The following is an 18,158-nucleotide window of genomic DNA, read 5'->3' as shown; positions in this document are numbered from 1 at the left end:
ACTTGGAAACAGAATTGCTTATAACTTGAGCTCTGCTTTTGCTGATTCTTATTTTTGATTTAAAAATTTATGTATGGAATGGTATATAGATTTCACCAGTGGTTACTGTTTAAAATTAATTTTATTTATTTTCAGTTGGAGACTAGTAGGTGGGATATACAGATGTCTCTTTCTGCTCCTGAGATAATTGTACCAGAAAATATATATGATAAAAATTCAATTGTTGTAAGTATATTCTTATGAATTTCCATTCAAGAATTTTATAGATTTATACTATACTCTCAGAAGTATTTGGAGGTTCCCTTGCTTCCAGAGGCGCCTCCGTAGCCAGGTGGGAAGGAGCAGTAGTGCGTAACACACGCTTCTTGATTAGACCGGGGTTCGAGCCCATCACCACCAAATACGGAGGATGCGGAAAGGTCAGGGAATGACCACCGCATATCCCGGAGCAATATGGCCTTAGTTGCTAATGCTTCTAAAAACCAAATAACAACAACAACAACCTTGCTTCCAGTTCAGAGACATTGATCAGACTATCTGTATGTGGATTAGAAGAAAGTATCAAGTAGTATGGTAGCACCGCAGATGTCAATAGTAGCAAGCGTGAACTGTATTGTAGAGCCCTAAGAGTTGCAGTTACATTTGATTGTTGGTTGCCATACCAATCATCCTGTATACAGTAAACCCCCGCTATTCGCGGTATCTGTATTCGCGTATTCGCGATCGCCGATTTAATATAAAATGAAACCTAAAAAATGTGAATTTTAAACCGCCGTGAATATTTTCCGCCATAAAAAAACATGGGCGTGGCTAAAATTATCTTTCCCGGTAAAAACAGCGCTCAGTGGGTGGGGGGAAAGGAGTGACAAAATCGCGAGCGTGGATGTTTCTCGCTAATCCTTGTTCAGTATGTGTTATGCGCTTGTCATGGAAGGTTTCGTCGTTTGCTTTTAATTTATATGCTTATAAATTGAATAAATTTATCAATTTATAAATTGATTTGCTTACAAAAATGATAAATCTACTGTTTTGCAGTGTAAAACGGACTTTTTCGAGTGTGTTAACGGAAGAAAGTGACTTTATTGTGGACAAGTTCTTTCTAACTCCTACAAAAATATGGCTAAAAATAACAAGAGAAATGTGAAAATATTAAAGAAGGTGATGACATTAGCGAATAAAATTGAGTTATTAGATAAAATTTCTAATGGTAAAAGTGTCTCCTCAGTGGCAAAACATTATAAAATCAATGAGTCAACGGTACGATCAATCAAGAAATCGGAAGGAAAAATCCGCCGTAGTGTCCGTGAAAATGCGCTAATTGCTTCAAAAATTTGCTCTGTAACTCGTGATGTTAAATTAGAAAAAATAGAAAAAGCTTTAAACATGTGGATAGAAGACCGAACTCAAAATAAAATTCCGTTAAGTTCACTCATCATTCGTGAAAAGGCAAAACTCCTTTATCAACACTTTAGCGAAACTGGTGAAAGCACTGGCGGGATAAGTTTTTTTGCTAGCTAAGGCATATTACATTTAATATTAAATTGTATCTTATTTTCATTTCGATGCCATATGCTTGCATTTCACTATGTACTGTCTATGTACATAGTCATATTATGAAGGTACATATAATACATACATAGACAAAATTTTAGACTAGTTTTTCTTATATATTTCATACTTTGGGACGGAACCCCTTTATTACTATGGGAGCCATAACTCAGTATTCGCGTTTTCGGTATTCGCGACATTTCTCAGGAACGTAACTCCCGCGAATAGCGGGGGTTTGCTGTACTGCCAAAATTCATTTGAAAAAAGTTACCCAACAGGAGTTAAAAAATTGTCCCAACTATACTGTTACACCTCTAGAAATGAATGTACTATTGCATACATTGACATATGCAAGAATCTAGTTTAGAGAAGAATAGAGAAGAATGTTGCAAAATGCTTTTCTTGCTGGCACAGAATTTTGAGCTGAATAGTGTAGAATGTATCTGGAATGAGCAGGAATGCTGGATCAGAGTGTAGTCAAAACCATTCTTTTCGACTATGTGACTTGTGAATATTTGGGAGTGTGGGATAGATTTATTAGTTGTATAATGTTGTTTAGAATTTGTACAGAATTATTCCTTTTCCCAGGAGGATCATGGCAGTTAGATAAGTAACCATTTTATTGAAAAGTAATATTACCCGAATCCTTTGAGCGTATAGTATATATTACTGAAAACCTATCATTTATTTAAGAATTAAGATTCTTAATTCTTAATCCTTAAGAATTTAAGTTTTTAAATTCTTCATAGCATAACTGGTTTTTAAAACTTAGTAATTTTTTAGTCTACTTTTAAAAATAAAATTCAGAATAAAATTTGGTATAATATATTACAATATAAACCCTACCCATTTAGTGGTGTTTATAGTATCATTCTTACTTGTTTAGATTTCTAGGGTATTCTTACATTTATATTTTGATCCTGTATGTGTGTGTTTCCTTTTTTAGCTCACTTCAAAAAAGATGGGAATATATTAGCATTAGCACTAGTAGAGGCATATGTTGCAAGAAGGCAAGCTTTATACAGCTTCAGCCAAAAAAGACACACTTCGCATTTCACCCATCCATTTGCTCTAAAAGTTTGTGCAGTCCTTCCTTGAATTTATTTAAGGCAATTTTCTGCACATCTGTTCTACAACTGTCTGTCCTCAATTTGAGTTTAGGCCCTCTGAGTTTCATAATCTGAGTAAGAAGAAGAATTTCCATCAGCACTGAGCTTTCTCAAACCATTCAAGGCCTTATACATCTCAATCAGATCACCTTGCAGGTGGCTAATCTCCAGTCCTGCAATTTGCAGAACTTAAGCCTTTGGTAAGAGGACCCTTTCGTTCCCCTCACCAACCTTGTTTCCCTTCTGTACTTGTTCCAGCAACTGTATATCCTTCCTAAAATGAGGCCTCCAGACCTGTATGCAGTACTCAAGATATGACTTGACCATTGCCTTTTACAAAAGGATAATCACTTCCTTATTCCTACTAGCAAAATTCCTGTATATCGTTGACAATACCCCATGACCTGCCCTGGCAGCCTGTCTGCACTGCTCAGAAAACTTGTTATCTGACTGCACAATTACTCCCAGGTCTTTTTCATTCTCTACCACCCTGAGTGTAGTACCACACAGTTGGTACATTTCTCTGGGGTTACTGCTACACATATGGAGTACTTTGCATTTGTCAATGTTAAACTTCAGTTGCCACTTCTCAGCCCATCAACCCAACTTTTACAGATCCTATTGCAGCAGCATACTGTCATTACTGTTATTAACAACCCTACCAACCTTTGTATCATTTGCAGACTTTGACCTTAAGCTTGTATGCTAAATACAGTTATGTACACATCAATCTTTTCATATTGTGAAATTCTGCTATTTTGATATAACTTGTTCATTTTATTGAATTATTATTAATTTGTATTGAAGTTGTTCCAAAAGAGGAACATCAATTTCGATTGTCGTGTTATTAATCAAAGGTGGACTGAAGACTATTTCTTCATTGAGTATGATAAAAAAGCTGTATGTTTGTTGTTTAAGGATACTGTATCACTTTTTAAGGGATATACTGTAGTTTGTCTTGAAAAACAGTTATGCAAAGAGTAGAAGATATTGGAATTAAGAAAACAACAAAACAGACTGAAAACGTATTGGTCAAGAAATTTATCTTCTGTAAGTGTCAGTTATCAAGTTTACATTTGATTGCTTTTGAAAGTAAACCGTTTGGTGATGGTGAATTTTTTAAACATTTTTAAATGGTATGAAAGAAATTTATCCAGTGAAACGAGCAATGATACAAGACATTAGTTTGTCTCGGCAAACAATTATGCGAAGAGTAGAAGATTTTGGAAAGAATTTGTTCCAACAACTTGTGGAAAGCATAAAACAAATTAAATATTTTAGTGTATCACTGAGTGACAATACTGATGTAAAGGACTCATCCCAACTCCTTATCTTCATACGTGGAATTAATGATAAATTTGTACCAGTTGAAGATTTAGCTAATCTACAGAGTATGCTTGCAACAACTACAGGTAAAAATCTTTTTGAACATTTTTGCCAGTCTATTGAAAAGTTAGGGTTAAATATTAAAAACCTGGTAGGAGTCATGACTGACAGTAAAAAAAAAAAAAATATGATTGGTAAAAACATTGGGCTTATGGGTAGAATAACCAAGAAAATGAAGATATAGGAGCTGAACCTCAGATTGGAATTCACTTCATTGTGCATCAAGAAGTTCTGTGTGGAAATGTATTAGATCTCCAACATGTAATGAATGTGGTTATTTCAACTGTAAATTTTATAAGATCACATGACTTTAATTACCCGATGTTTCAACAGTTAGAAATTGAAGCTAAATATGATGATGTAATTTTACACAGTGCAGTGAGATGGCTTAGTCGTGGCAAAGTATTATATCGTTTCTTTAAACTGCGTCATGAAATTGATATTTTTATGAAAGAAAAAGGGAAACCGGCAAAAAACAACTATCAAATATGGAGTGGCTGTTTGATCTAGCATTTCTTACAGACATTTCTACTCCTTTAAATGCTCTTAATTTAAACTGCAAGGGAAAGGAAATTGGTCTTCAGAATACGTTGTTATTATTTAAATCCCAAATTGAGCAAGGCAATTTAGTTCACTTTGAACGTTGTACCGAGCTAACAGAAAAACACATTTCAAAAGAATCGTTGCCTATCATTATTACATTTAGTTTTTGACGAGTTTGAAAGTCGATTTGCTGATATGAGATCCCATGACATAAGCTTGTTTGAGAATCCATTTACTTCTATTGCTGAAAACTATAATCCCAGCTTACAATTTGAAGTTACTGATCTTCAAGCCAAAACATGGTTCAAAAATAAGTAGATGGACACGAATTCCACAAGGCTCTCCCATCTGAAGATTTTCCACTAATAAAAGAAAATGCCATAAAAATGGCTACTTTGTTTGGATCAACGTACGTTTGCGAGCAAATTGTTTCAAACATGAAATCAAATAAAGATTTAAAAAGAAAGAGAATAGCAGATGAGTATCTTCATTCCCTATTGAGAATTGGTGTCACAAATTTTCAAAAAAATTTTGAACAATTATCTAAAAACATTTAGCCTCAATCATCTCATTAAATGTTAAGTTTTGTTCAGTAAATGTTGTGTATTCTACGCAATAATATTTTTTAATATTTTCCATTTTAGGGGTATCATTATATTTATTTATTCACCTTAATATTGAAAAGCAGTGATCCTTTTCAGGCTATAAATTTTCTCAAGTGAGCATTTAAAAGCAAAAGTAAGGTATTAAAAAAAAAAGTAAAGTAATTTTTTAAAAAAGGCAAAAGTAAACCATTTAAAAAACAAAAGTAAGTCATATTTTTTAATTTTAATAAAATCTAAAAAACAAATCACTGACAGATTGTTGCACATAAGTGTTGGGAATTTCCATTTTTTATATATAGCCTGAAATTAAAACACGGTAACCTGAAAACAGAAACTTCCTTTTACACGTAACAGGACAGGGAAAATGTAACACTAATTTTTCTCGAATCACTCAGTGCAGCCTGGGAAACAAATCTATCTTTCAATATGTCCCTTGTACTGGAAAAGGTTGGACACCATTGTTTTATATGATTGAAGATTTCACTGAAGGGGAACCCATTTCACCATAATAACGAACCCACACAATTGCAGTTATTGGTATTATTGCAAAGGCAATAAGATTGGGTTTACTACCTGTTTATGATAGATTGCACTAATAGAAAAGCCCAATAAATCGGAAAGTGCAAATTGTTTTTATTGTTTTATGGTCATGACCTCCAGAAACTTGCTTTAGAAAAATATCACAAAGGCATTCAAAACTGATTCTTAGAACGGAAAATATGATAATGGTGAAAGGGTAGTGCAATTTCCATTATAAATATGACCTTTTAGAGAGATAAATAGCTTAGTAATATAGCAAAATTTTCAACTTCCAAGGACTTGGAACAAATTACAAAAAAAAAAAAAAAAAACCTTATTGGGTTCACATCACGATACCTCCATTTATTCCTACGGTATACAAAATACGTTTCCACGATTTTTTTAAGATTACACCAACCAGCCAAAACTTACGTGAAGTCGAATTTCCATTCCTGTATGATATCAATATTATTTTTTGCACCAGTTCCTTTGTGACCATGTCATAGTATCCAATCAAATTGGTCAGACAAGACTTCCCCTTAACAAAGTCTTGCTGTGTCTGAATTAATATGCTATCATGTCTAGATGATCCTTTAATACTTCTTTAACCAGTGACTCCATTATTTTCCCTGGAACAGAAGTCAAACTAACAGGTCTGTGATTACTCATGTCACCCTTTGATCCCGCTTTGTGAATTGGAGATACATTTGCACATTTCCAGTCATTGGGGACTTCCCGAGTCCAAGGATACTCTCATAATTATGGCTAAGGGTTTGCTTACTTCCTTTTCTGCCTCATTTAATATAACTGGATAGATCTCATGTACTCCAGGTGCCTTTCTTAACTTTGACAATTTCTCCTCCACTTTGCTCTCAGTTATTACAAAATCATTTAACTCCCTGTTAGAGTTTGATGAACATCTGGCTCTCTCCTCGTTGAATAACTCCTGATGTGTGAATGTAAATGCAAAATACTCATTTAGTTCAGCAGCTATCTGAGAATGATCATCTGCAGTCAAACCATTGATATCAAGTGGACCAATCTAATTCATCCCCTTCATTTTAGAGTTTATATAAGTAAGGAAGTCTTTGCTGTTTTTCTGTGGCTCCTTTGGCAAAGATTTCTCTTAATCTGCCTTTGCCTGGTCAACCTAGTTTGTGGCTTGATTACAGATTAGTTTGTATCTACCATAGGTTTCTGTGTGTTGCCTGGCAATTTGTGTGCATTCCATACATTTTTATTCTCTGCCACTAGTCTCATTAGTTCATTTGACATCCATTTGGGCCTTAACCTAGAGCAGTATTTCTTAGTTGGAACAAAAAGCCTAGTAGCTTCCAAAGTTATTTCCTTAAATGTTTCCCATTTAGAATTTGCCGTTGGTAACATCATCAGCTGGTCCCACTGCATAGAACCTAAAAAGTCTCTGAGACCACTGTAGTCACCTTTACAAAAGCAAAAACCCTTCCCTTTACCCTTGATGGTAGTTACAGGTAGTTACATCTTTAACTAAATCCCACGTCAGTACACTGTGATCACTGCCACCTAGTGGTTCCTTTATGTGTAAATTCTTAATGTATGAATAATCACTGGTGATAATCAGATCAATAGTGTTACTCTCTCTCTTGTTGCCTGTCTAACATGCTGCTGTATAAAACAATCATCCAGTAAATCTAGAAAAGCCTTGCTAGTGTGTGAGTGACCAAGTCAAGTTCCAGTCAATATCTAGGAAGTTAAAATCCCCCATTATAAGACACTCTGATTTACTGGCCCCACTCAATTTGTCTGTATAATTGTTCATTGTACTTGCCAGAGTCATTAAGCCAATAACAAACTTCTGCCCTCATTTTTGCTTTCCAGTTCTTATGTCACACCAAACTGACTCAACATTGCACTGTCCATCTATGTGAACTGGATGCACTTCCTTAGATTTTGTTTCTTAACTAACAGCATAACCTCTCCTCCCTTTCTATCCTGTCTATCCTTTTATCTCAATAAATTACACATTGTACTCCCCAAATTCCAATGCTTAATCAGCACGTCAAATTCATCAGATTTATTTACTATACTCTTAGCATTGGTGTATATGCAAGTATACATGCACCTGTTTTTACTCTTAGTTACTCTAACTCAGTCCATGTATTTACTTGTTTCATGACCCCTAGCAGTTCCTGAAATCCCCAGCAACTGGCTTTCTGGGCTGCTACACATTCCCATAAAAGCAGTGCAAGAATCATTTCCACCTCTGCTTGCGGCTGCTGTTAATCTATTAGTCTGTGAATCCCCCCCCCCAAGCTTGCAAGTTTCTGACCCACCTAACATTGCCTCGATAGCATCAGAAAATATTCTTGCACCCCTTCTATTTAAGTGTATCCTATCCCTGTAGAAGCAGTCTCTCCTGTTAACAAGCACAGACCACGCTGAGAAAAATTGTACCCCATGATTTATAAGGCTCTCATATATATACTCCCTCCTATCGTGTCTGTGCAAGATTGCAGATTCTTTCAAATTTAACCCTATCTTGCGACGTTTTTTTGAGCATCGACTCATGTGTCCTTAAAAGATGTTATCTGCTCTACAATGTCAACTTTTGTCCCTGGCAGACATACCCTGGAGATGTGGCTATCCCACTGAGCAAACCAAAAACTAGGAATGAACCGATGTGGTCAGAATCTGTGTTTTTATAGGCCTGAATAATATCCATAACGTGCGGCTCTGTAAGGTGGTAGATCGATTTCTATTGGATTCTCGTAATTTGCATGCCAGTTTACCTATTATATCAAATATTTGTCTTCGGCGATATTGTTCACAATAAAATATTTATGAAAAAATTTTTTCTGTTAATTTTGTTGAGCAGTGTAGTGACCTCAAGTTTCATGTAGTTTCAATAACATCTTTTTGATTTTCATGTCCTGAAGTCAACAAAGTGGTGTGAATGAGGAGAGATGGACAAAATTTGTCACTGTGCAGTCAACCAATATTTGGGAGAAAAGGGGAATTAAGCTGAAGGCAGTTCATGAGGATATGGTTACAGCATTGGACGAGGGTATCCCTTACTGTTCCATGTTTGAGAAGTGGCCAGTAGAATTTGATAGAGAGAGGGATAGCTGGGAAGATCTGCAATGTTCGTCACTTCAGGAGTTGTTGTGAGTGTATGTGATATGGCAATGCGTGATTGACAAGTGACAGTTCAGTTAATTACAAGCATCTTGAGATTTTATCTGAATGTTTGTACTACATAATAGCAAGTTATTGCTATGAAAATGGTGTCAGCACAGTGGGCCCCAAAGTTGTTGACAGCAGATGAAAACACTGGAGTTTTCAAGTCAAGTGACCATTTGCATTGTTTTCAAGCAGATCCAGCAAGTTTCCTTTCAAGGTTTGTGACCATGGATGATACACAAGTCAAGCACTTTGCCTAGAGATAAACAAGTGGTCCAAATAGTGGAAACCCAGCTCTTCTTCCCCACCAAAAAAAGTCAAGTTGATTCCTTCTGCTGGCAAGGTGATGGCATTGGTTTGTTGGGATGCTGAAGGAGTGTTAGTGGATTTCCTTCAGAAAGGTTAAACAGTCACTGGGGCAGGTTATGCTGACCTGTTGTGGCATTTGCTTGAAAACATCAAAGACAAACACTGAGGAAAACTTAACAAAGGTGTCTTATTCCACCAGAACACTTTCCCTACTCAGAAGTCTCTCATTGCCATTGTGCACTGCATGAGTGCAAGATCGAAATCCTGGACTATCCCCCATATTCAATAGATGTAGCACCATTGGACTTTTACCTCAATAAATTGCAGCATTGTTAACAAGAGTGTATTGACTCCAAAGGGGGCTATGTTGAAAGTAACTGTTACCAAACTCCTCAGATAAACCCCTTCATACTTAGGCCATGAACTTGTCAAATGCCTCTTGTAAGTCCTAGTAGGAGCAAAAAGAAATAGACTCATCAGTTAAATGGAGAGGGAAAATTAAGTGTGCTGTGAGCTAAAACAAAGAAAAAGCCCTTAGGAAAAAAAAACAAAAAAACATATATACAAAATAAAATTAATATATTAAGGCTAGTTATTAATGGGATACATTGAATGGTGATAAATTATCACCATTCAGTATGTCCAAATTATAATTAGTTGAATCTATCTGTTTCTGGTTGTTGTTTAGCAATAACAGAATCTAAAGATATGTCAAAAGGCCTTTTGTTAAAATGTAATAATTATCAACAATTTGGTAATTATTTATTGGTAGAATAACAGCTAGCCCAACTGATAGCCACAAGAACAATTGCATATGAATAAGATCCAAATTGATAATGTGAGGTAAGGGACAATATTTCTCAATCTTGTGGTACAGGGTAGCAAGTGACACAATGGTTTCCATAAATGTCCTTAACCTTGTGAGGAAAGGCTTGTTTTCAAATCCCATTAATCTGGACAGAATTTAATGGTCTTTTTCATTAATGGTTGCTATTGGGTAAAATTTTCATAGTTTTTCCTCTGTAACCTATCATACCATAGAATACATGCACTTTTCAGGCACAGTACAATGGTGCCTTATAGCTATATTTGTTTTGCTGCAAATACAAATATTAATAATAAAAGAGTTGGAATTGGGGAAAATAATATAGTAGACAGAATCCTCCATGGGGTGAAATTAAATTTACGATTTTACATAATTATCAGAAAATTTTTTTAAATAATTGCTTAGAAATAAATTTGCTTATTCTTTTTGATTTTTTTTTTTTTTTTTTTTGATTTGGTAGTTGTTGGCGCATCGCCTTCTGTGGCCATATTGCACCTCCCAAGGTTTTTGCAGTACTTTGATCCAAGCCCGAGGCGGGAATCGAACCCGCGACCTTTGGGTTGCCAGGCAGGTACTTTACCCACTCGGCTAGCCTGGTCGGCCGCTTATTCTTTGAGGGGATAATTGGGTTGTTCTGAAATGTACACAAAAGCCCTGTTGAAAATGCTGAAGGTACTGTATAAGTGGATTTCCTTCAGAAAGGTCAGACAGTCAACTAGGGCAGGTTATGCCAACCTCCCATTTTGTGTTAAAGGAATAATGATGCAAAGCTTAAAATAAATCAGGCCTGACATAGCCGATGGTCAAGAGTGAGAGTGCAGTTGCACCGCTCTTATAGTGAAATTTCCATTATAAGTTCCATTATACAAGTTTCAAGCCTGTGACTGCTAAATGTGATTAATGTTTGTATTAATAATTTATTGTAAACTCCTCTGACCTGGTGGTCGTGCCAAAGTATAAACAAGAATGTTTTTTTAATAGTCCCGCGTATGAAGGGTTTATTTAAGGAGGCTGGTAACATGTTACTTTTTGACATAGTTTTGTTCAACATTAGAGACAATAAGCTTTTGCCACTGATGCTGTATGCATTTATTCCAGCCACAATTAAAGTTTTCTCTTCGACCCCCAGGAATGCATTCACTGCAGCAGTGATGCCACTGTCAATTGGGAAAGTGGATGATGGCCAGGTATTTTTTAAAAAAATAGGAAATAGGTGAAAGTGTGATAATGTTAGGTCTGGCGAATATGTGGGATGGTCCATTATTTTAAAGTTGCACTCATGCAGTTCAGCCATGGCAATGACAGACATGTGAGCAGGTACACTGTCCTGGTGGAACAAGATCCCTTTGCTGAGTTTTCCTCGGTGTTTGTTTTTCATGCAAAAAACTCAAGATTTGTGTAATATGTCCACGTTGTCGGGCTTTTTGAAGGTAGTCCACTAGCAACATGCCATCAGCATCCCAATAAACCAATTTCGTTACCTCGCCAGTAGAAGGAATTGATTTGGCTTTCTTTGGAGAAGGAAAAGAGCTGTGTTTTCACTGTTTGGACTGCTTTGTCACTGGCCAAAAGTTTTGTGCTCCTGTCTCATCCATGGATACAAACCTTGCAAAGAAATTTTTGCTGGATTCACTTGAGTTGGCAGCTCGTGTGTTTTTCTTCTGCTTTCAACAACTTTAAGTTCCATTATACAAGAACCTTATCATGTAGTACACATGTGGTGCCTCCGTAGCCGGGTGGGCAGGAGCAGCAGTGCGTAGCACACGCTTCTTGATTAGACCGGGGTTCAAACCCGTGACCACCAAATACGGAGGATGCGGAAAGGTCAGGGAATGACCACTGCATATCCCCGGAGCAATATGGCCTTAGTTGCTAATGCTCCTAAAAACCAAAATAACAACAAATGCACATGTTCAGATGGGAATCTCAAAGTTCTTATAATATACTGAACTCTCACTTGTTGATCACTCATCACCAGATCGTGAATACTGTCAACAACTTCTGGAAATGGATGTTGCAGATTTCCCACAGCATTGAGTCATCTTTCTGGCTCTTCTTCCCTCATTTAAATTCTGCTGCCCACTTCTTAACCACGAAATAGAAAGGGGCATCATCATCCCCCAGTATTGTAACTATATCCTCATGAATTACCTTTAGCAGTAGTGTATTTTTCCTCAAATATTCGATGACTGCATCGTGACTGATTTTGTTCATGATTCCTCATTCACACAACTTTGTTGACTTCAGGACCTTAAATTAAAAAAAGACATTTTTGAAACTGCATAAAACTGTGTGGGTTACTATTTGAAGATACATTATGTGCAGAAATTAACACTTTGATAATAGAGAGCTATTAAGTGCTTGAAAATTCCTATAATAATAATAATAATAATAATACTTTATTTATCCCTATTTTATGTTACATTTTTTTTTGGGAGATAACAGCAAAAAGGGAGGGAGAACACATAAGCCAATGACTTTTTAGGGGGTGTTCCCTTAAAAATTATGAATATACAAATATACAATTGAAAAATGTACAGTTCTGAAATTTTACAGGTAATGTTCAACAGGAAAGACATAAATAAATTGGAGTTTTTTTGTACATTTCTTTACAGAAGACTTCAAAAAGCATCACTACTTATAACATCATTGTGAACGTTGTGTTCCATTGTACGAGAACCTGTTATCATATAGTACACATGTGGCGCCTCCGTAGCCGGGTGGGCAGGAGCAGCAGTGCGATTACAATTAAATGAGGAGAGAAAAATGATGAGATACATTCACAGAAATTTATAAACTATTTGCCAACTGCTTCCTTTAACATTTGTACATTATTTCCATGTTGGTGTTTTTAAAATCCAGGAGTTGAGTGGAAGGTAATTTGAATCAGACATTCCTGGTGATGTGTTCAATTAGTAGTTTCTAATTTCTATTATATTATGAAATCGGCTGGGATTACCTTTATTTTTGATATAGGATGCATTTTTTCCAACCAACACGCTAGTCTAAGTTGGACTAGTCTCTCTTCTAGTCCAACACGCTAACAATTCTTTGTGAAGGCGATATAAATTTTATAAAGTATGTGAAACATCTTCCCCACTGTCAGAATAGTAGTGTTCCAGACCCCTCGGTCTCAATATTGAGCCCTCAACTCAACTTCTGAATACAAACACCATACCTCTGCCAGCAAGGAAAACATTACGTAGATTGACAAAATTAAAATTTAAAGGTCTAAAAAGCTTAATGAATATGGAGGGATTATTCTCTTCATTCCTTAAGTGGGACTAAAACTTTTAGAAGCGACATGTTCACAGGAATAAGAGCAACACACAAATAATCTGAAACCTTTGTTTTATGTTGTAATGTTTGTTCTTCATGCATGCGCATAAGTGACCAATCTTTGGATGATAAGAATGGTCTAAGGATATTGATTGAATTTTCACATAGTTTCATCTCTTTTAATGTCAATCTAACAAAGAGAATAATTGCTCCATATTCATTAAGCTTTTTAGACCTTTAAGTTTTAATTTTGTCAATCTACGTAATGCTTTCCTTGCTGGCAGAGGTATGGTGTTTGTAGACAGAAGTTGGGTTGAGGGCTCAATATTGAGACCGAAGGGTCTGGAACACTACTGTTCTGACAGTGGGGAAGATGTTTCACATATTTTATAAAATTTATATCACCTTCACAAAGAATTGTTAGCGTGTTGGACTAGGAGAGTTGGTTGGAAAAGAAGCGTATCATATCATAAATTTTAAATTCTGTACAGTGGGATCAACTGACGATGTTACCAACAGTAAATTCTAAGTGGGAAGCATTCAAGGAATTAATCGTGGATGCTACTAAAACTTTCATACCTATTAAGAAATATTGTTCAAGGTTTAGGCCAAAATGGTTATCAAATGAACTAATGAGACTTGTGACAGAGAAGAAAAATGCATGGGATGCATATAAATTATCAAGCGACTCAGAACCCTATGGCAGATATAAGCTAGTCTGTAATCAGGTCACAAAAGAAGTTTGGCAGGCGAAGGCAGATTACGAGAAATCCTTGGCAAAAGATGCTAAGAAAAACAGCAAGGATTTCTTTACTTATATAAACTCTAAAAGGAAGGGGATGAATCTGATTGGTCCACTTGACATCGATGGTTCGACTGTTGATGATCCTGCTCAGGTAGCAAACAAACTGAATGAGTATTTTGCATCTACATTCACACATGAGGAATTATTAAGGTTTGAAAATGGCAGAAGGTTATCAAATTGTAGCAGGATACTTAATGATTTTGTATTAACTGAGAGCAAAGTGGAGGAGAAATTGTTGAATTTAAACATAAGAAAAGCACCTGGGGTGGATGGGATCTATCCAGTTGTATTAAAGGAGGCGGCAAAGCACCTAAGCAAACCCTTAGCCATCATTATGAGAGCATCCTTGGACTCAGGGGAGGTTCCCACAGACTGGAGATGTGCAAATGTATCCCCAATTCACAAAGTGGAATCGAAGGGTGACATGAGTAATCACAGACCAGTTAGTTTAACTTCTGTCCCGGGTAAAATAATGGAGTCGCTGGTTAAAGATGCATTGCAGGATCATCTAGACAAGACTGCAGCAATAATTCAGACACAGCATGGGTTTGTTAAGGGAAAATCTTGTCTGACAAATTTGATAGGATATTATGATGTGGTTCAAAAGGAACTAGATGCAAAAAATAATTTTGATATCATATATTTGGATTTCAGGAAAGCTTTTGACACTGTTGCGTATGGAAGACTATTGTACAAATTGGAGCAGAATGGTATTAAGGGTAAGTTGCTACAATGTATAAAAGGATGGTTAAGTGGGAGAAGACAGAGGGTAGTAATCAATGGGTGCTGCTCTTCGTGGACTAATGTTATTAGTGGAGTTCCACAGGGTTCGGTGTTGGGTCCACTGTCGTTTTGTATATTTATCAATGATATTGATGAAGGTATATCAGGCTTAATGTCGAAGTTTGCAGATGATACAAAGGTTGACAGGGTTGTTAAAGACAGTAATGGCAGTGTGCTACTGCAACGGGATCTAGATAATTTGGGCAGATGGGCTAAGAAGTGGCAACTGAAGTTTAACCTTGACAAATGCAAAGTACTGCATATGAGTAGAAGTAACCCCAGAGAAACGTACCAACTGTATGGTACTACACTTAAGGTGGTAGAAAATGAAAAAGACCTGGGAGTGATTGTGCAGTCAGGTATGAAGTTTTCTGAGCAATGCAGACAGGCTGCCAGGGCAGGTCATGGGGTTTTGTCAATGATATAGGAATTTTGCTAGCAGGGAGAAGGAGGCGATTGTCCCTCTGTATAAGGCAATGGTCAGGACACGCCTTGAGTACTGCGTACAGGTCTGGAGGTCTCATTTGAGGAAGGATGTAGATTTATTTGAGCGTGTACAGAGAAGGGCAACAAGATTGGTGAGGGGAATGAAGGGATCCTCTTACCAAGAGAGGCTTAAGATCTGCAAATTGCAGTGGCTGGAGACCAGGCACCTGCGCGGTGATCTGATTGAGGTGTATAAGGCCTTGAATGGGTTGAGCATGCCTGAATTCTGATGGGATCCTTCCACTTGTTCAGATTACAAACCTAAGAAGGCATAAAAAATTCAAATTAAGAAAGGACAGATGTAGAATAGATGTGCGGAAATTTGCCTTTAGCCAGCGGGTTGTTAATTGTTGAAACAAACTTCCATCTGTCGTTGTGGAAGTTGATAGGTTGAATAAATTTAAGGAGGAACTGGACAGGCATTTGGAGGGAATGGTGTGATTTTTTTTTTTTTTTTTTTGGCTGATGCTGCATAAACTCATACACTTGCTTTCTTGTATCACATGCCACTACTACTACTACTATAAACCAAACAATCCCCTGTAGATCTAAACTACATAGAGAAGAAGCTAAAGCATTACACACGCTTGGACAAAATTCGATATCATTATTCAAAAGGCTGACAAGGGTGATGCAGTAGTTATTCTCAATAAATGAGATTATATAAATAAATTATACACCATCATTTTAGACATGACGACATACAAGGAGGTTGAACCATCCGAATTCAACTGTCTAGTTAATAAATATAACAAAATGCTCACTATTTATAGGAAAGATGACTACATCACTATAGTCCAGCTTAAACAAATTAAAGCCTGCACTTACAATATCCCAACCTTATTCGGCCAAGTAACATTATACAAAACAGGATACCCAATATGTCCAATCATGTCATATAAGAATTCAGCTTTTGCTTCGTTAGCCATGTGTATTTACCCAATTCTAAAACTACTTAGAGAACTTCTAACATATAACATAAAAAACTACGATGCTTTATTCATGAACCTTAAAGATCTCCAAATCAAGGCGGATATGAAGTTATATCACTGGATGTGGCTTCACTATATACTAATGTAAATGTAACATATACCTTAGACATAGTCTGGGCCTACTTAAACGATGATAACATAAAAATTAAAAACACCAGACTTCCCAAACATAGAATCTTTGAACTAATGAAACTATTAGTAAATTCTAATTACATTTTCTTTCAATAAAAAATATATAGACAGATTTTTGGCCTCCTAATGGGTCTAAACATCAGTGGACTCATTGCTGAGCTATACTTAGATAAATTAGAGAAGATTGATTGATCAATTTATACCACAGATCATATATTATGGAAGATATCTGGATGACATCCTAATTATCAACGATCGTTTGACCATAAACAATATTCTACAGGTTTTTAATAACATCCATCAGAGATTAAAATTTGAATTAGAAATTGAAGCAGAAACCCACTCCATAAATTTCCTTAATTTTACCATACACAGATTAGACCAAAAACTAAATTTTAATATATAGAGAAAACCCACGAATAAGGGGGTGCTTTTGCATTTTGACAGTTATCATCGCTATCCATACAAAAAATTGGTCATGCTGAATCAATTTCTTAATGCCTTTAAATATTCTTCCACTCAGATTTCTCTAATGACAGAAATAAATGAATTAACTAGAAGATTCACAAATAGGGGTTACCCTTTAACCCAGTAGTTTCAACCTTTTTTTAATAACGGCACCTTTAAGTAATTTATTTTATTTTGTGGCACTCCTACTCAATTTTCTGCCTGTTTGATCCGATTCTCTCTCTGTATTTATCTGTATATATATAATATTAAAAAATATATGTTATATGATATTTATTACAATAATATAATTATAAAAATTACATTTCATAATACAAATTATATATATCCAGTATATAATTTTATTCTTTATATAGAAGTACTAAGTAAACGTTAATTATAGATCACCACAAACTTAAAAAGGTACTGTACACCATTTTATAATGAAATAAGCATATAAATTAAAAAATAATAATAAGTTTAAGTAACTTAAATCCAAATTACGTGGCACCCCTGGAATGTTGTTGTTGTAGCACCCTAAGGTGCCCCGGCATCCCAATTAAAAACCACTGCTTTAAACTATATAAATAAAGTTAAACGTTAGCACGTGAAAAATAAATAACAACCTCACAACAAACATTGCACAAAAATCTGACAAGGCCAAAATACATTTCATTACCATTCCATATGTCGCGTATTGGCACAATAAACTTAACCAAATATTCAGGGGCACCGACATGAAAATTATAGCAAAACCCATTATTAAATTATACACATTCTTTAGAAATCGACCTTCTGTGGTCTTTAGAAATCGACCTTCTGTGATTCCAATCACAGCACGACTTCGTATACAGCATTGCATGTAAAAAATTGCGACGCCGTTTATGTGGGATCTACCATGGGGGTGGCACAGCTTTGAGCAAAACAACATGAAGCTTTGGTTCAGGCAGGTTGTTCAAATGCATTGGAACTTTCGTTTCACACAATAAATGAACATTCATTTGGCTTTAATGAAACAAAAATAAATATTCAACATAACTACCACAAATTACTTATTGAGATGAGATAATTACTACCTAGAGATGAAATTATGTGAAAATTCAATCGATATCCGTAGACCATTCTTATTATCCGATGATTGGCCACTTATGCATATGTGTGAAGAACAGACATTACAACATAAAACAAAGGTTTCGAATTAATTGTGTGTTGCTCTTATTTCTGTGAATA

At 35.9% G+C, this 18,158-nt stretch overlaps 1 protein-coding gene across 6 annotated transcripts in view; it reads left to right on the top strand.

The window, feature by feature from the left end:
• The window catches only part of LOC150079291 (intermembrane lipid transfer protein VPS13D-like), a 1,618,665-nt gene that overhangs the window by 305,842 nt on the left and 1,294,665 nt on the right, over positions 1–18,158 (top strand). For all 6 annotated transcript variants that reach the window (XM_090383928.1, XM_090383929.1, XM_090383926.1 and 3 more), the window contains one exon: positions 136–225. In XM_090383928.1, coding sequence (XP_090240054.1) covers positions 136–225 — 90 coding nt within the window. The remainder of the gene's footprint in view (positions 1–135; positions 226–18,158) is intronic.

The sequence above is a fragment of the Mastigoproctus giganteus genome, chromosome 10 (genome assembly GCF_048544385.1).
Source record: "Mastigoproctus giganteus isolate SK-2022 chromosome 10, ASM4854438v1, whole genome shotgun sequence".
In the NCBI taxonomy this organism is placed as follows: Eukaryota; Metazoa; Arthropoda; class Arachnida; order Uropygi; family Thelyphonidae; genus Mastigoproctus; species Mastigoproctus giganteus.
This window is presented reverse-complemented; position numbering and strand designations above follow the sequence as displayed.